A 20,392-nucleotide genomic window follows, 5' to 3' on the forward strand; every position below is an offset into this window, starting at 1 on the left:
ATCAGATAGCAGGGAGAAAAATCTCACAGTAACAGATCCCCAGGATGCAGTGCCTTCAGTCCCATGGCCCTGGTTCCCTCTCTCTTCACACCCGTAATCGGTGGCCCACATGGGGAAGCACCTGTATTGGGAGGTGGATGCAGACGGGGGATGGACTCTGAGCCTGTGTGACTCAGTGACTGCATTGCTTCCTTCCCCCAGGAATGGTGGCTGGACCCCCTGGACCTCCTGGTCTCCCTGCAGTACCACCTGTGGGATCGGCTTCCAGGTGCGCCAGCGGTCCTGCAGCAACCCCACGCCCCGGCACGGGGGCAGGGTGTGCGTGGGACAGAACCGAGAGGAAAGGTACGTACCGCTCTGCCCAGCATCACCGTCCTCACACTTACTATCATTCCAGTGCAGTCGGTTCCCTGTGGCTTTATTTCTGGATCTAGCTTAGCTTATCTGTGGCAACGCTTTCTGTTGAGCTGAACTGTCCTCCGCTTTTTCCTGACATCCTTAAACTTTGACCAAAGCCTTATGTTGACAGCTTCCCTGGGCTGCTGTGGTCCCTGTATAGTCCTCTTAATTGAGCAATTCCCAACGGGGTGGAGCTCCAGGGACAGTGGGCACCCTGCCCCTGTCTGTGCTGGGCTCCCTGGGGGCTCAGCAAGTGAGTTTGCTGGAGAAAGCTTGTGTTTGTTGGAATCTAGCTGCCCCAGTCTCAAAACCTACAGTTCCGTGTAGGAGTAAAGGCAGTCCTGGGTCCATGTGTACTGGCCAGATGAAGTGAAGTTCTCCATCAGAACTATACTAAGTACCTGGAGCATAGATGGGAAAATAGTCAAGGTTTTGGTTATATCTGTAACTAGTACACACTCTTCTATTAACAGATACCCTCGGTGCAGCTACGGTAGGACCGAGGGTGGGACAGTCTTTCCCGTGTGTATTTTAAGCTTTCAGCACATCCTGGGGACATTTCAGTTAAGTCTTGAATTTAACAGTTTGTTGGTTTTTATAGAATCAGACATTTGATTTTGGCCTCATAAAATCTACAGTTGTGGTATTTCACTCTCTCTTGCATATTTAAAGTACATTTCCGTTTATGGTCGTTGGAGAATATCCAAGTAGGTAATTTTCACATCACTTTCAGGGTTCTTATTCTGCCATACTCCCATAAACTTATTGTATTAGTCCCATGTGAAAAGAAAATGACTTTCAATACCTTTTAATTAAAATGTAGTAAGGCTTGTATCTAGTGATATGGATTCACTGGGAGCCTCATAAAATACTGTGTGCAGTCATTTGTTATGTGGTAAATATTTATATAGACAATGTAATATTTATATATTATACTTACATAAAGACTTACCATACAGATAATCCTCTACTATGTATTTATTATAATCTCAAAAACAACCAAACAAAATCATTTTTTCTTTCTTCACTGTGTTCCTAAATTACCGATTAAGATTTTATTCCTTTCAACTCAGAGGAACATGAGAGCTGATTTTTGCAGTGCAGGGTTGGTCATTTTTTAAGAAGTTCCCCCAAGATACTCTTGGGAAAGTATATTATTTCTGAGCTAACATTAGTTGGTGAGAAAGCTGATTATGGGAGAGCGGTCTCCCTGCTATTTCTAAGCCTTGTAAGATTTAACTTTGGTTGGTAGTAAGCCAGTCAGAGAAAGACAAATACATATGATCTCACATATATGTGGAATCTAATGAAAAAAATAACCTGACAAACAAAAATAGAAACAGAGGTATGAATATCTGGAATAGAATGACAGCTGTCAGAAGGAAGGGTGGTTGGGGGACTGGATGAAAGAAGGTGAAGGGATTAAGCAAACACACACACACACGACACATAGACACAGACAACAGTGTGGTGATAGTCAGAGGGAAAAGGGGGTGGAAGGGTAAGTGGAGGTGGCAAAGGGGGAAAATATGGGATGGAAAGACTTTGCTTGGGGCAATGGGTAAATGATATAGTGTTCAGATGATATTTTATTGAGTTGTACACTTGAAACCTGTATGGTTTTGTGAACCAATGTCACCCCAATAAATTCCTTTTTAAAATGCTATATATTGCCCTAACTGGTTTGGCTCAGTGGATAGAGCATCGGCCTGCGGACTAAAGGGTCCTGGGTTCGATTCCGGCCAAGGGCATGTACCTGGGTTGCGGGCACATCCCCAGTGGGGGGCGTGCAGGAGGCAGCTGATCGATGTCTTTCTCTCATCGATGTTTCTAACTCTCTATCCCTCTCTCTTCCTCTCTGTAAAAAATCAATAAAATATATAAAATAAAATAAAATAAAATAAAATGCTATATATTGTCATAGAATACAGCCCACTCAGGCAAAGCTACCTTCACCTGTGTGAAGCTGCTGTTAGAATCACGGCCACCTCCACACATCCCACACCTGCAGTCACCTTTCCCAGGCTAAGCACCCAGGAAGCAAGGAGCTGTTTAACTCTGGTAAACATATATGTATGTTCAGTACCCATTTACAATTGTTCTTAAAGCTTTGTTTTTAGGAAAAGATCAGAATGGCTAGTGTTTGGAGGACTTGCATATTCAAATGTTTTTTTTTTGTTTGTTTGTTTTTGTTTGTTTTTTTTTTACAGAAGAAATGCTCATTTTGGGCTAAATGAACATTTGGTTAATGGAGGAAATTTGGATTTAAGTAATAAATGGATGGGTGTTAAGAACAGGGACTATGTAAGATTTTTATAAAATTGAAGCCTTCCTATTGAATATCCTTTCTAGTGGCTTAGCAAGAGGTTAATGAAAACCAGAAAAACCAAGAACATGATATTTTTTTCTTGGTCTTCACAAGCAAATAATTCTTAGATTTGCCGTATTCTGTGGGAGGTTGGAGGTCTCCCCACCTAAGTAATATAAAGGAATACCATCCATTAGAGACATTTTAGAGTTAAACTGAAGATTAAAGGGAACCTGGTCTCCATTGGAAGGAACAGAAGGCCAAGGAATAAGCATCCACAACCATTAACACAATGACACCATGTGTATTTAAACTCCAACAACCCTAAAGAACTTCTCAGAGACTGCAGCGAATAGACTGATTCTCCCCCAAAATACCCCTGTGTTAAAGCCAGGATTAGCGGTAGTGATTTTTCACTTGAGACCAAATCTCCCATATGGGGAATAATGCAATGAGAACTTTATTGCAACAAACATCTCAGAAATATTCATATCACTTTTTCTGAAATAATAAAGAAAATACCTAACTTATTTTTTTATATATACTCTAAAAGGTATGGACACTTTGTTTATCTGTTCTAAATTACCCAGAAATGATTTTCACGAGTATCAGGAACTGTGTAGAAACTTGATTTCCAAAGAAGCCACCAACAAGGATGAAGCCATGGCCGTTTGTGTGAATATTATCCAAAGGCAAATGTCATGATCTGTGTTAGTTTTCTCCTGCTCTGTAACAACAGTTCCAAAAACTTCAAGGTTTAAAAACCACATACATTTTTTTAAAAAAATTTCTCAGCCTCAGTCATCAGGCTATCCATTATGACTTACCTGGGTTCTCTGCTGGGCCAGAGATGCACTCTCATCTTAGGCTCAACTAGGGAAGGATTTACTTCTAAATCATGGAGGTTATTGTCAGCATTCAGTTCCTCATGGCTTTCAAACTGAGGACTCTGGTTTCTCATTAGTTGTTAGCCAGAGTCTGCCCTCAGTTACTTGCCAAATAAACCTTCTCATCATGGTCACTTACTTCCTCAAATCTAGTGAGGAGGAGTGTCTCCTTGCAAGATGGGGTAGGAGAGTCAGGGGACCCGAGCGTATATACACTCTTATATAATGTCACCACAAGCTGACATGCCATCAGCTTGCATATTCCCTTGGTTGGAAGTAAGTCACATTTCCTGTTGCACTCAAGAGGGGAGCTTACACAGGACATGTATACCAGGACTCGGGGATCATTGCAGTCACCTGAGAGTTTCTGCCATAGTCTGTAGATTACCTGTCCCGCAGTCATTCACATCCCTTCACATGCAAAATGCATCTCACCCACTTCCAAGGTCCCCTAACATTTTATGCCATTAAATCATTTCACCAAATGCCAGAACTTTTGTCATGTAAATCAGGCCCAAATGTGATTGAGGTTCCCTCCATGTGGTTCCTCTCAGCCTGACAACATGAGAGACAAGTTATCCGTGACCAATGTACCCAACATGCAATGGGGGGACAGGCAGAGGGTACCTGCTATGGACATTTCTGTTGAAAAGGAGGAAATGTAACCACTGCTCCATTGAAATTCTGAAAGCTAGCCAGACAGGTGTTGGGAGGTACTGGGGGGTGGGGGTGGGGGTTGGGGTGTGTGTGCTCAGTTAAGTTTCAAAGCCTGGCCATAATTTTCCCTGGTTCATGTCTCTGCCTTCTGGGCTCTCAATTCCACTTCCTGAATCTTCTTTCCTTTAAAAGGTAGCATGTGCTTGCTTCTGGTGCTTTCATCTGCCTGCTTTCTTCCAGTAGAATTTGGGGTTTTCTAGAGCCTCACTCGATTTGTACTTCCTATGTCCCTTACAATCCAAGCTGGTACTTTGCTGAAATAAACTCTGTGGGTCTTCCCTGGACTTCCTTGGCATTGACTCCACTAAGTAAATCTACACCCACAGATATTTGTGAGATGGCCCTGCTCTACCTGGGAATCCTGCCAAGATGGCTGAGGGACAACACCCCATCACTTGCTTGTGATTGACAGGATCTGTGAGGCATGTCCTTGCTCTTGACCTCCTGAAAGGACCCTTTGTGTGACTGAATACTACTCTGATCATTTGATCCTTCTGAGGTTTTAACAAAAAGGTTGTATAGTCACATCCTCAGCCTTTTACTTTGTCAGCAATTCCCAGCATGCTCAGAAGCTTTTTCTTGATTTTAGCATCTTCGGCCCTGTGGAGAGGCTCAGAATTGCCAAAACTATTCAGCCCTGGTTCCTTCTGTTTAATATTTCTTCCCTCAGTTTCTTTCTTTATCACACATTTAACAATAAGCAGGAAGAAGAAACCAGGAAGTACCTCCACTACATTTTCTGGGAATTTTCTTAACTACATATCTACTTGACACTTACATGTTCTGCTTTCCATAACTTCAGCAACAATTTTGGTAGCTTTCTGCTCTTTCTTCTTCAAGTTTCTAGGAATATGCTCTTATTTCCTTTTTAACTTTTGTTGTCATGAAATCTGTATATAACATAAAATTTGCCACTTAACAATTTTAAAGTGTACAATTCAGTGACATAAATTGTATTGAGAGTATTGTGCTATCGTTGTCACCATCTATTTCTAAAACTTTTTCATCCTCCCAAACAGAAATTCTGAAACTATTAAGCAATAACTGTCTATTTCTCCTTCTTTGCAATCCCTGGTAACCTCTAATCCATGCTCTCTCTCTATGCATTTGCCTAGACTAGGTATTTCATATAGAATCATGTGATATCTGCCCTCTTCTATTTGGCTTATTTCATTGAGCATAATATTTTCAAGGTTCATCCATGTTGTAGCATGTGTCAGAAGCATATTTCCTTTTTCATGGCTGAATAATATTTGACTGTATGGCTATACCATATTGTATTTATCCATTTACCCATTAGTTGATATTTGGGATATTTCCGCATTTTGTTTATTGTAAATAACACTGCAGTAAACTCTGGCATATGAGTGTCTGTTCAGTTCCTGCTTCATTTCTTATGTGGACTTATCTTAGAGTAGAATCGCTGGATCATATGTTAATTCTATGTTTAGATTTTTGAGGAACTGCAAAACTGTTTCCACAATGGCTGCACCATTTTACATTCCTACCAGCAATTTATAAGGGAAACATTTTTTTTCACATTCTCACCAACAATCCTTGTTACTTTACTTTTTATTTTATTTTATAGCCATCCCAGTAGCTATAAAGTGGTTTCTCATTATGGTTTTGATTTGCATTTCCCTAAGGACTAATGATGTTGAGCATCTGTACATTGGCCATATGTATATCTTTTTTGGAAATGTCTATTCAAGTCTTTTGCTCATTTTCTGGTTGAGTTGATTTTGTTGTTGAGTTTTAGTTCTTTATTCTCTGTCCTAAATTCTCACTGGCAGAATCCACAAAATCTAGATTTATACTGATAGTTTGTTCAAGGTAATTTAGGTTTTCTCTGCCATGCTACTCAAATTTCTATTTGCTTCTACCCAATTCCCTGGTCCCAAAGCCACTTTCACATTTTTAGATATTTCATATAGTAGTACCGCATGTATAGGTACCAAGATCTGTTTTACTAGTTATTACATAATAATATTACCACAAACTCAGCTGCCTTTACATGGTTATTGGTGCACAGTTTCTGAGGGTTTGTAGAGTGGACACAATATACCTGCATCCTTTGCTTTAGGAACCCACAAGGCTGCCACCAAGGTGGAGACCAGGGCTGTGTTCTCATCTGAAGTGCAACTGCAGAAGGGCTGCCTCCCAAATCCCCCTGTCACTGCAGCATGCAGTTTCTTGTGTGCTGTTGGACTGAAGCTGTTGGCCAGAAGCTGCCCTCAGTTCCTGCCACCTGTGCCTTTCCAACCTGACCACTTGCTTCCTCAAAGCCAGCACAGGAGTGTTTTCCTGAAATAGGGGCAATACAATCACGATCTTATGTAACATAAGATGGTCTTAGGCTCTACAGCAGCGGTTCTCAACCTGTTGAGACCATCGGAAAACACAGATATTTACATTACGATTCATAACAGTAGCAAAATTACAGTTATGAAGTAGCAACAAAAATAATTTTATGGTTGGGGGTCACCACAACATGAGGAACTGTATTAAAGGGTTGTGGCATTAGAAAGGTTGAGAACCACTGAAGTGAGCTCTTTTAAAGTCAGTATTCTCCTCTAATGGGTTAACTTAGCTTTCTCTTGGAATAAAAGTTAATATTATGGTGGACACAATGTATGTACAGATTCTGTGGTGCCACAAAAGATTCCATTATTTCAGTATGGCCCAGCGAAGGGACGATCACTTAGAGAGAACTAAGGAAAACATAGTTCTGACAGGGCTGTGATTGGTTCAGCTTAACAGAGGTTGCAGTGAGAAGCTATCATGCCCCTAACCACAACAGAACACAATTTATAGCACAAAGAAATATGAAAGGAAACATGATACAGTGGTGAGAATCTAGTCTATATGGGTTTATGAAAAGCATTTCTTTTCATAGAGACGACGTTTGTGGGAAAATGGATAATTTATGGAGAAATATGGCTGGGTTATTAATTAACTTTTAAATGCAAAATGAGAATAAGCAGTCATGGGCAAAATGAGAATCTTAATTTTTAATACATCATGAAATGCATCTGTGACTGTCAGTGATTTAAGATACTAGAGATCCAAGAGAGCCCTTAAAAGTTCAAAAATGTTTAGCTGGTTATTTGGCAAAGGCAGCTGCACGTAGAGGACTAGAGCCATGAGGATCCAACAGCTGGCCCATCGTGTAGGGACCTGATCCATAAATCAATAAGAATCCTTGAACAAGCAGCGTTTCCAAGGTAACCAACCTTCAGTTTCCATTATTGTTTGTGACCAAGAAAGAGTAGTTTAATAAGAGATGCATCTCTTAGAAGAACGTGTTAGTTGGGGTAGGAGAGCCGGGGGACCAGACGGGCACTTCTTCCTTAAAATTGCAGAACATCAGAGTTAGGGGTTTACAAGGGTTTTGCTTCTCTGGGTGGATTTGTGAATAAAAACCCAGACATGGACAGAAGAACCTACAAATTTCTGCTTTCCTTCTGACCTCGCTTGAAGAGGGTGACATGTTCACAAAACCAGGGCGGAGCTTTTTCCTCCGGATCACTGTGGAGGGAGAAAGAGAAAGAAAAGGAAGGCAGGTTGTGGCTAGCCTTCAAATGCAGCCAGATATGCAGTTGATTACCACTGGTTGAAAGTTCTATGCTCCATGCACTTTTCAGGTTCTCCTGAAATAGATTTTTTGCTATAACCACAGGCGGGGCATTTTCAAAGGTGGCCTGCTACAGGCAAATGTGAGGAAGTTTTTATGCACTGTGATTTATTTTGCTATGGGGAAATGGTAGCTCAGTTTTGTACTTCTTATTAAAAGTCAAAGGTCTCTTATTTCCTTTGCTCTGCCTACCCTTTTCTTGTTTGTTTATGTTTTTGAAAGCTGAAATTAGGGCCAAGGCCTCTAGAATGCCCATCCCTTTTAAATGTCAGTGGATCCACTTGGAAACAGGAGGTGGTTTTCTACTTCTCGTTATACCCACAGTGAGAGAAGCTGCACATGGAGATTTTGAATCACATGCTGAGAGTTCTGATGTTCTGAGTTTTCTTACTTACTGCTTCCAAATACGTTCTTAAAATAAATGGCAATTTCCTCTTGGAACGGTTTATGCACTAACACATATGTTAGTAATCTCTGAGCAGTCGGGATGCTTTACATATTGTAACTCTGCACATTTGCACGTGCTTCCTAAGGTCACATTCCTTTAATCTATTGTATCCTCAATTTTGTTTTGGCTCTTTTATCTAGAGGTCTCTTAATTAGAAGGTCCTTCTCTTCTATGACCTGGACCCTGAGCCCTGGGATACTGTATGTGACTTCTTAAGAGGGAAACCTAATGTTTCCTCTGGCCTCAAAAGTGGAAAAGATGAAGAAGAGTGATGACTCTTCAGTTCCATTGAATACTCTTTTACTTTTTTTTAAAAATATATATTTTATTGATTTTTTACAGAGAGGAAGGGAGAGGGATAGAGAGTTAGAAACATCGATGAGAGAGAAACATCGATCAGCTGCCTCCTGCACACTCCCTACTGGGGACGTGCCCGCAACCAAGGTACATGCCCTTGACCGGAATCGAACCTGGGACCTTTCAGTCCACAGGCTGACGCTCTATCCACTGAGCCAAACCGGTTTTGGCTCTTTTACTTTTTAAAAGACTATTTTATTGATTTTTAGAGAGGGGGGGGATGTTAATATGAGAGCACAACATTGATCCATTGCCTCCTGCTTTGCCTCTGAGCAGACTCTCTCTGGGTAAGAAGCTAACTGACTTAGCCTCACAGGTAGTACCCTCTGCTTCCTGTTTCTAAAGGCAGATGGGATGGATTCGGAGAAAGACAAATATCATGCATTGTAGTCATCTCTCTCCTGAGGATGGAGCCTGCAACCTGGGTATGTGCCCCTGACCAGGCAAGCCAGCAACCTTCTGGTGTATAGGACAATGCCCAATCAACTTAGCCACAGGGCCCATTGGCTACTCTTTTACGTGAACATTTAGAGAACCTAAACCATTAGTGTGATCGGTTCTGCACTCTGGAGGCTTTTCCTGCCAGGACCTATCAACTCTCTCTCCTGGGAAGTAAGCGTTCCTCCCATTTTCACTTGAGAGGCTGACTTTTGACTCTACCCTGTGTTGTTTTTTCTGTACATTCACACAGTTGCAGTAACTTATTCCCACTACACCAAACCCCATGTGTATCCCTTCCTCTACTCCTTCCACCGCCATCATGTTTGTCAGAATTGGACTATCTCTCTCTTCAGTTGTTGCAATCTCGATTCTCCTGGCTGTTACTTGCTCCATCAGCTCTTCTTGCTAGTGGCCTCGCCTCTCCTGTTTTTGTAGACCAGACCCCACCCTCAAGCGTGGAGCACTCCTCAAATTTGGGGGGCACCAGGGGGATGAGCCACCAAACCATGGGAACTATTGTCCACTCTAACTCGGATGGTACTATTTTGTCTCTGGAGTTCTGTGCGATTTTCTTAGTTCCTTATAAAGTTCAACTTTCTGTCATCTTTTTCTATTCTTAGTGACCTTGCTTACTTCACTCTTTCCATTTCTACTTTCCATTGTTTTCTAGAATGTCAGTCGATGCTCCCTGTGCCTCACCTCATTGACTCCCTTCAGCTTGGCCTGGCTTTTTATCTTTCGTCACTACCTGTTCCCCAAGCCTTCCTATTCTCTGTAGCGTTTTCTTGGTTTGATGACGAAACTGTTGAATCTTACCAGTATTTGCTATCAGGAAATTATGCTCCCTAAATCATTTTCCCTGTTTTCTGGAAACCAGCTATCATTTGCTCCTGTTTCCCACACATTGAGATAGGGCTGTGTGTCCTGAGCATCGTGGGCTGTGTCTGTCTCCCAGTATTCATCTCAGGCTGTAAACATCTGTGACAGGGAAGCACTCTCTATAAAGGCCTTTGCACAGTGCCCTGCAAGATTAGGTGTTTACTAGTATTAATTGTGATGACATTAAAGGTAACTGACTTAGCCTCACAAATAGGACCCTCTGCCTCCTGTTTCTAAAGGCGATGGCATAGGTGGGGAGGAAGACAGAAACATCTTGCATCCTAGTTTTCTCTAGAAGCCACATTTGTGCTTAGTGGGTGGACTATTGGTTTAAATAGTCTTTAAATGGCCAGATGTGTCTCACTAAATTTGGCTGTGTTAAGAGTAGCATCTTCCTCCCTATGAGTTGTAACGTGTAGAACACCAGGCTGTTTCTTGGGTTTTGTTTGTCTATTTGTTTCTCTCGCATCACTTCATTTCACCTGTACTATCAAAGATTGAGGAGAGATTTGACTCATATACAGCTTAAGAAGCCCTTGCATATTTGGCTAAAAATTGGCAACATGTATGTATATATAGAAGTATATTCAACCATAAAAATAAGACTAGTGTTTGCAAGTAGGAATGCAGTTCTTTTTAGATAACCAGTAGTCTTTTAAATTGAGGTTGGACATGATTCTGGGAGTCTGCAAATAAATTAAAAAATGCAGTAACCTAAGCAGTATATGACATGAAGCTTTATGCTAAAATCTGGCTTTAACTTTTCTTTAACTTATTACGTTAACAGGATTATGAGCCTTATTGGATTCAGAGATGAGAAATGAAATCCAAATACACTTTTGCTGACTTTGTATTCATAACCTGCTTTATCTTTCAATGGTTATGTTTAGAAGATAAATGCCCTACCTAGGTATTTTCTATGTGTTCTCATTTTTGGGTGTCTATTTGAAGGGTTTTGTTTGTTTCTCCTTTAATTGGCTGCACAGGAAGATCCATTCTGCATTGTGAGTTTAGCATTTTCTTCATTGTCTCCCGTGCATTCCATTGTCCGTGCACACACAGCATGGCCAGCGCCACATCTGCCTCCTTCACCGAGCAATCACTTTAAATACAAAAGCCCCTCCACGCCGAGCATGCCCATGTGCCCAACATCTGGTGCAGGGACGGAGCCTGGAAGGTCCGGGGCCTCACATTACACTTTTAAGCAGTTTCCTTTTCCTCTCCGTTTCTCCTTTACAGATACTGCAATGAGCATCTGCTGTGCCCCCCGCACGTGTTCTGGACGGGCTGGGGTCCTTGGGAGCGGTGCACAGCCCAGTGCGGGGGCGGCATTCAGGCTCGCCGCAGGACTTGCGAGAATGGGCCCGACTGTGCCGGCTGCAATGTGGTGAGTAGAGTCCTACTCATCCCCAGCCCTCAGCGTGGACCTGGGAGAGCAGAGTGAGCACACACTGGATGTTTTCCTGCCCGAGTACGCTGAACACACAAGATACACTGCAATCACTCAGTGCCCTGCAAACACTAGAGGCTCTACAAACACGTGTGTAAACATTAGATATTCTGCATACGCTAGGTTATCTGTACACACTGCGTGCTCTGTGGGTACCAAGTGCTCTGCAAACATGACATGACTAGACAGTGGACACTTGGTGCACGCTGGATGCTCTGCCGGTGTCAGATGCTCTTACTCACTAGGTAGTCTGCAAATGTTAGATTCTCAGTAGACACTAGATGTTCCGTAAACATTAAATGCTCTGTACACATGACATGTCCAGGCAGTAGGTGCTCTGCACACACTAGATGCTGTGAATCAGACAGGTTTCTCTGGTTAATGAGAATGTTTGCAGGAAATACTGGAAATTCAGCCTTTTGCATTAAATATTCTCATATTTATTAATTTTCAGTTCCCGTTTCTGAGCTATGACAGCAACTCTGGCCTCCTTAATTCTGGTCCATATATCTGGTTTGGGGACACGGGGTAAGGTCTCTGTGAGCCACAGTGAGGCATAGAATGCAGGATAAACCCAAGAAGAAATTGAGGACTGAGAGACTTTCGGGGATCATTTCAGAGCACAAAGGCGCCAATTCAGAGGGAATAAACGACAACTAGTGGTTTTTTCTTCTGCCTTCAGAAGTCATATTTCTTTTAACACTTTAAACTCTCAAATAAAATTCCTCCTGTGCGAGTGCCTTCCCCAAGGCCCATTGCTGCTCCCCCTGTGCCATGTGACAGGGTGCGTGGGCCACGGAGGCTGCTGGGCTTGCACCTCATTCATTCACCTTCCCCGGGTGCTGGCCTCTCGCCCAGGCTCCTCGCATGGGCTACTTCTTGAGGTGTCTGCTTTCTCTTTTCCTTCCCGCCTATGGAAGCTGCCTCTCAAATGCCACTTCACAACTGATAATCAAAGGCATGCTCTTTCTTAATTGCTGTGCCTATTGGATTTGATCTCAAATTTTTATGTAATCCATTACCAGGAAAGTTTAACAAAGGACCTTGATCTTCATGAAGGTCACAGTCTGAACTTTTCCCCTGCACTGTGCTTGTAAAATGCACGCACTTGTATTTCCAAGTTCTTCTGCCAGGGAACAGATCGGCCTCCCTAACTGAACCTTGATATTGCACCTTCATAAGCGTGGGAATGCAAAATTTGCTTTCTTTTTGTTATATCTCAGGGAAGAGCTTGCAGTTATGAAAGATGGTCAGAGTCAAAATGTCACATTTTGCTAAAAGAAGCTGGAGTATTTTGAAAGACTTAATATCAGTTCACAAAATCACGTGGTACAGCAGGTGGCCACAAAAGTATAAGTTTTCCGAAATTTAGCACTGAAAATTCGGTGATCAAGTTTAAAGAATGATGCATGATGCAGAGGGAGAGAAAAGGAAAATGATGGATTATAGGAATTAATCCATCAAAAGTCTGTCTCTAGAACATGTAAATTATTTGCAATATCGGAAATTGCAATTGATATGGACGTCTGGAGGATTTCACAAAAATGTTTCATTTATAGAATTTTAAGACAGATTATAGAGTTTTGCACAGATTTCTGTGGCTCCACAAAATAATCAGGCTTGTTTCTGCCAATAATTCAAACACAGTCATTGCAAAGTTAATTGGAAGGAGAAGCTGTCATGAGTAGAGATTCTCTGCTATAAAAGAGACTTTAGTGAGACACACACAGAGATTTTCCCTTAACAGTTTACCAATAATGTCCCTGATAAAGCTTTTCCTGTCCCTGACACTAAAATACCTAAATGTACTTAGGTAAACACAGAAACAGTATTCTTCCACTAAATGGCCATGTGTTTTAAAATCTTTGGTAGGTCTACATTGATATATAGTATAGACAGAACAAATTGATTTTTTAAAAGCATAACAAATACCCAGTTGCCATTATTCAAAAGAGGGAACCCCAGGTCTCTGTTTTAAATTATGCCAGATTTTTAACTGCTACAAAATAATTAAGTATGGCTTTCTAAATGTAAAGTCTTAGTAGATGTTCCTCCAAACACAGTAAAAAAATATTCTTTTTTCCAAATGCATCTTCCATCTTTGATTGTAGCCCTGAAGACACTATTGGGCTAATCATGGATTATCTATCCATAGAGAACACTCCTTGAATCATCTAGTCGATTTGATGTTCCTGCTAAATTGGGCACTTATTTTGGTCAATTTCTGTAGCTCCTCTTGTCTGCTTCTAGCTGCACTTGGCAATTGCCACTGTAATTAAAGAGAAGGCTCTCTTAATTTTTAAAAAGCAATTTGTTATCCAGCCAAATTGGCTTTTATATGATGTGCTAAGATGCTGTCCCTCTCACTGGAAGACAAGTGCTTCCTGTCGGGGGCAAAGGGCGAGTTGCAGCATCAAGATTGAGCTCTTTCATTGATTTGCATCTTTGGGCTCTTCCATCTCCCATCCAATTTTTAAAAAGCCTATGTCAGTCCAGCACCTCACTGCACAGGCTGGAGCTGTGTTTCCCGGAGTCATTTTCGTGCATTATAGCAGCTTGGACTGTGGCTGCTTGAGAACATCCTGCCACTCGGCCTCCCAATCAGAGACCTGTGGTATACATTGATAGTAACTCTGCTGAGCCAGCTTACAGAGAAGATGGAGAGAAGCAGGGGTCTGACCCATTTTAGGTTCCATGTTGAAGAGGCCAGCATTGCATCAGCTCTAGAACCCTCGCTAAAATCAAGGTAATATGTAAGCAAACAAACCTGCTGAGACATTCCTTTAAGAAAGGCTTTGTCATTTACTTAACTGATTGTGCTTCTTGTAGTGTGGCCTGCCTTCGATTTACTCGGGCTTGCAAGGCCTGCATACACCACACTCTGAAAAGATGTTTGCCTGAGCTCACACTGATGTAACCAGAATCTGAGCATCTTGATTTTTGACCCATTTGACTCCATCATTGTTTAATAAATATTAAGATTACGCTTCTAACCCCTGATGGGCTCTGTGGAGAGCAGGGTGAATAAGGGGATCACAGTGCCTGCTTAGAACTTTGGACAGGGTCCTCACTTGAGGAGCTTGAACGGAACTATCTGTGTGTCAGTTTGTTCAATGCCTATTTTTATTTGTGATGCCGTTTTTCACAATATATTTAATACCAAGCTCCATGTAGCAAGGAGAGGCGTGCTCTAGAATTAGTTCACATGTATGCAGGTGCAGCCAAGGACTTTCAAATGAGTTTTGCTCACATTATTCTTGTCTTTTGGTTTGGCTCAGGGCAGGCAGTTCTTCCTTTTGGAGAAGTAATCTAATATTTAATTACATCAACACTATCTTTTAATTAGTGTTTTACTTAAGATTTGCATTTCATATTTTATTATCTCATCGGAGTAGAATTTCTGAACATGTATAATTTCAGATGTTAAAACAATTCACGCACATAATAATTTTCAAAGCAACTTGTAATTAAGTAAAGGGGAAAGTGACAGATGTTAGAGGATGAAAAAATGGTTTCAAAACATGGATTATTTTCACAGATACCATTATTTCTTTCTTCTCAAGTGTTATCCTCTTAGTAATCCTCGAGCCTTCGAAGAACTTTAGCCTACTTCAGACCTCTTCTATGTGAAGAAGCTAGTGCTGCATGTAGATATTATAATATTTCTAAACGGAAGCACAATACTACATTAAAAGCCTTCTACATTTGTCGGAAAAGAATAAAAGCCTGATTATTTTGTTCTGTGGTTAGATGATTTGCCCCCAAAGCACACATTCTTAGAACAGTTGTCTCTTCATTTCACTCCGCAGCATGCTTTTTTCCCCTAGATTTCTTTGACGTACAGAATCTCATGAGATTCTGGTTTGAAAGAAATCATTGCAATAAAGACACTTAAAGCTGGACTTGGTTCCCACCATGTCACATTCTCGCATTACTTTACAAGCCAAGCGGTATGAGAAAGTAAAATCGCACACACTCCTTTTTGGCATCTTGCTTACTTCACGATGCGAAACATTTCCCACATCTGTTCTAGTCCATCCTCGTCCCATGAAACTGCCCAGTTGGAGACGATTAGAAAGCAGTCTTCCAAGGAGCTCTAGTGTCATTGTGTGGGAGAAGGAAGGGGCAGGGCCTGAAAGAAGGAAGCTGTGGAATCTACTTACAAATGGCTCAGGCCCCGCATGGGTAACCAGCAGCACAGGAACCTGTGCCTCTCAACAGGGAGTGAGGCAGAAATAGAGGGGCAGCCACATGGAGCCCAGACCTCACAGGAGCCCTCTGAGGTTCTCTAGGCAGGCTTCCTTATGAAGTTATTTCATCGACTTCTTTCTCTTATCCTTTCGCAACTGCTAGTACCACTGTCAGGCCTGCTACATGAGTCTTCATTGAGAATTAATTAGTCTAATATTTGGTGTGATCTCCTATGGTATTGTTAATTTCTATACAATTTTACATATGGAAGAAAAGAACATTCTCCATGACCTCGGTTACTGATCTGTCATCCTTTTCTTTATAGTATTTTCAGATCATTTCATCTGTGTATTTGGTTAACCAAAAATGTTGAATACCTAGTACAGAACTGTCCTAGGCACTTTGGAAGATACACAGAGGCAGGCAATAGAACCCCTAACCACAAAGATATGACTTTCTAGCTTAAGAGAAAAAAATATAAATCAAATGACTAGGATATAAGGAAGAATCTAGGAATGCCAGTGGAGCAGTTAAGAGAAAACAGTGAATCCACAGGAGGGAGTGGTTATGTGTGGCTGGGTCAAGGGCACCCACATGGTGTGGCCAGGATTTGGCCAAGTTGAGAGGAGCGTGGGAGCTTCTCTGATAAAGGAACATGAGTGAAGGATGTGGATCAAAAGATGTGGGGTACACACTGGGAGCTCTAAGTAGCATCATTCGGGTGATGGGAGGATGTGAAGTTATGTGACCAGACACAGATTTAGAAAGTCATTTGCTTCATTTCCAAAGGTTTTCAGTACCAGGCTGTGGGGTGCATCGTCAGGAAAAAGGCGAGGGATTTTGCCAGCCGCTCTAATATTCCCTACTGTACCTGAGATCACGGCCAAGTCAATATAGCAAAACAAAGAAATAAGAGTTATGAGGTCAAGGGTGAAAATAAGTTCTCCCCAGGATTCCCTCCAGCTCTCTTGTCCATGTCTGGAAGGTCAGAGACTGTTACTTAAAGACGTCCTGGGGCATGGTGTGGCATTCATACATGGCAGAGCTGGGCAATGGCACCATGCTGGGCCCTGCAGGTGGCCTTGGGGGTGCTCAGCTGCATGGGCCTCCACCCCACATGGACCAGAGCTTCCTGATCTTTATCAGTTTGTACACCGTTTACTGATTGAACAATTATTCAGTACTTACAAAGTTTTTGAACACTGAGGACAAGTTAACCAAAATCACACAAGAGACTGTGGCGTGCTTCTGACGTGTGGACCCCACTGGCGCCTGTTTGACTGTGGAAGCGCTGGGAGGTCCGATGCTGGTGGAGCACCTGCGGTGTGAGGACCAGCAAGTGTCCAGGGCCCGGCCAGAAAGAGAAAAATGAAATGTTGGTAGCGCTGTCTGCAGAAACCTCACGGTGTGTGAGGGAGACCCCTGTGCAAACCAGTCATTGCAGAGCTGCATCCTTCCTTTGTGACTGCCCGGGGCCCAGTGGTGGCACCCTGGAGGAGGCAGAGTTTCCAGGTAAATTTAGGAGGAAGCTGGCATGTTTCAGGAAAGGCAGCAGTGGCAGCAATGCCATTAGAGGCCTGAAGCCACAGCATGTGACTGTGGGTCTTCAGGACAGTGCTGAGTGGCTGGGACACAGGCTATGAGGTGGGAGGGGTTGAGACAGAGCCGTTGATCTGATTTTCTGAGTTATCTGGGGAGCTAAGCACTTTCTGTTTCACTCTGCCAGTAGCATGAGCCACAGAAATGCAATTAGAAGCACTGATTAGCCCAGGGTTTCTCTAGATGGGCACCATGACTGCCATTCATGATGGCCTTCTCGAGTATTATATTGTTATAATTTTATGGAATTATATCTTTTTATATAATTATGTAGTACATATTTTAAATTTATACTTAGGCTCCTAGCTGTTGGTGTTGTTCCTGCCTGCCCGGGTAAACTCCTGTTTGAACAAACCTCACGTCTACTCCCCTGACTGTAATGTTCTGTCTGATTGTGGGTAGAGCCTTTCATGGTGCAATAAAGACAAAGAAACTCTATTACTGAGGGATGGTCTAAAGGAAGAAAACTACTTTTTTTTATCACACTATAAGAGAAAACTTAGATGTCTGCAGTCACCCTTATATCACTTATTGCTTTATTTTACAGACTAATATTTGTAAGAAAATAAAGCAGTTTAGAAATACTTGAGTCATATTTTAGAAGAGCAGGCAGTTTTACTCAGCCACCTTATAGGATTTTTTGCCCAAATGAATAGAAATTGAGGCAGAGAGCAGTCAATACTCTTGCTTAAATTTTGCCATGTGTCCAGATGAGAAAAATGAATTTTAATGTCGTCCACAGTACAGAATTCTAAGTACTTCAACTGGGATACTTTCTGTAGGCCTGAAAGATGGCTTTGAATATGAAACATCCTTACCTTGTTGAAGAAGAGAAGCAACTTTCTAGAACATGAGCTTTGTGGCTGCATTTGTTGGTTTAGGTAATCTTAATATATGAATTACCAAGTGACGTCTATCACATGTTCATGTTTTCATATATAAAAGTGCATTTATATGGTGATAGTAGTGGGAAAGAAAATTTGTACAGGTAAAAACTAAGGAATGGCCCTGGCCAGTGTGACTTAGTGGTTGAGTGTTGTCTCGTGCAAAAAATAGTCTCTGGTTTGATTCCTGGTCAAGGCACATGCAAGGTTGCAGGCTACATCCCAGATGGGGGCTGTGCTAATTCATTTTTCTCTCACATTTATGTGTCTCTCTCTTCTGCTCCCTTCCTCTCTGTCTAAAATCAATAAAAACCTATTTAAAACAAACAAACAAACAAAACAAAAAAAAACCCTAAGGAATGGATATAATAGCATGCATTTGTGAGCAAACTAAGAAGTTTACCCACTTCATTATTTAATCACCATTGTATATTTTAGGAATTTACAGCAGAACTAGAGGCCTGATGCACAAAATTCATGCAAGAGTAGGTCTTCCTTCTCCTGGGTGCCAGCAACCAGCTTCCCTCCGGCACCTGGGACCCGGGCTTCCCTCGCAGCCCCGGCTTCGTCCCAAAGGTCATCTGGAAGGGCATCTGATCTAATTAACATATTACGCTTTTATTATTATAGATGATTTTCTGATCATATTTAAGTAGATGAAAATTTATAATGTAGCTCAGTCTTTAAACATCGATTTAGGCATTACTTTTTTTTATAGGAAACTTCTGGATCAACTGTGTTATGTCATTGCCATATGTTAAGTACATTAAAACCTAGAAATGTTTAACTTCTGTTTGATTCCAACATTTTGAATATTTTAATTCTACTGCAGACCTCATTTATGGGAAAGCAGCCATTGAGGGTGGGAGGTGTAAGTGTAGGAAACGCAGAATTTACTCTTGTATTATTATTTATTTATTACTAGAGGCCCAGTGCACGAAATTCATGCATGGTGTGTGTGTGTGTGTGGGGGGGGGTCCCTCAGCCCAGCTTGCACTCTCTTCAATCCGGGACACTTTGGGGGATGTCCAACTGCTGGTTTAGGCCCAATCCCCAGTCAGACATCCCTCTCGCAATCCAGGACCACTGGCTCCTAACTGCTCTCCTGCCTCCCTGATCGCCCCTAACCACTCTGCCTGCCAGCCTAATTGCCCCTAACTGCCTCTGCCTCAGCCCCGCCACCATGGCTTTGTCTGGAAGGATGTCCAGAAGGTCTCCGGAAGGTCTCCTGGTCTAATTAGCATATTACTTTTTTATTAGTATAGATTGTATTATTTGTCATACAAACAACTACTTTTGCCCCTCCCTGAGTTATGCTGGCAGCCAGGAGCAGGGCCAAGTTCAGAAAGCAGGTGAGCGACAGGGATTCTACTGTTCATCTTTGTGACAAAGACATTGATGGCGTCATGATGCCTGACTGTTTTCTTTGATACTTGCTCTAATAAACTTAATCGTCTATTTTCCGGACTATCACATAGATGAAAGTAGAAAGAGGACCAAAGAAAGTAGCAGAGTTTTGGCCCAAACTTAGGTTAAGAAACGCACAATTCAAGCAGATGCAAAAAAATGTGTTTAGGCTGTGGAGAAAAAAAATTCTAATGTGTCAATAGCATTGTTAGTAATAAGTGAATTAAATTATAACCCCAAGATATTAATAAGCCATAAAATTAAATTCTGAGAGAGAAGGTTATAAATCTTAGAAATAAATCCATCCATATCAGTCATAAAAATTACCTTGTTATGATGTTTTCACTTCATTTAGACAGAGTATTCACTTTTGTGATAGTTTATTTGAGAAGGATCATGTGAAAATCATTATATACTTATATGACTGAGTTGAGATGCTGATTCTTTGAAGAAAGGACAAAGCCTTTATCCTTAGGTTGGAAACACATCTCTTTTATTGGGAGATTGGGGGCTTCTGGGTAAAGTTTTACCCAGCTTTTAGAGACAAGCCAATAGAATAATGACAGCAGACGGGGAACCCCAACCGGGCCACACCTTGGAATTAACCTTGACTATTAATGTGGCCACAAGTTCTAAGCAGACTACCTTCATACTTTACTCTTTTCATTAGGGTTATTGCAGGGACCCTGTGCATACATTTGGAACATAGATAAAATTGGGGCACAGGCACTTTTAACTGCATTAATATAAAAACAAAGATGAATAGTCAACTAATTTGACAACGTATATTT

The 20,392-nt window shown here is 41.7% G+C and overlaps 1 protein-coding gene across 2 annotated transcripts in view; it reads left to right on the top strand.

Moving 5' to 3' along the window:
- SEMA5A (semaphorin 5A) overlaps positions 1-20,392 on the top strand; it is a 400,847-nt gene that overhangs the window by 352,867 nt on the left and 27,588 nt on the right. Inside the window, exons 15-17 of one of the 2 annotated variants that reach the window (XM_080679990.1) lie at positions 202-345; positions 11,057-11,074; positions 11,310-11,457. In XM_080679990.1, coding sequence (XP_080536116.1) covers positions 202-345; positions 11,057-11,074; positions 11,310-11,457 — 310 coding nt within the window. The remainder of the gene's footprint in view (positions 1-201; positions 346-11,056; positions 11,075-11,309; positions 11,458-20,392) is intronic. The other variant, XM_080679991.1, reaches the window with a different exon arrangement.

Source organism: Plecotus auritus (assembly GCF_963455305.1).
Source record: "Plecotus auritus genome assembly, chromosome: 7".
Lineage (NCBI taxonomy): Eukaryota > Metazoa > Chordata > Mammalia > Chiroptera > Vespertilionidae > Plecotus > Plecotus auritus.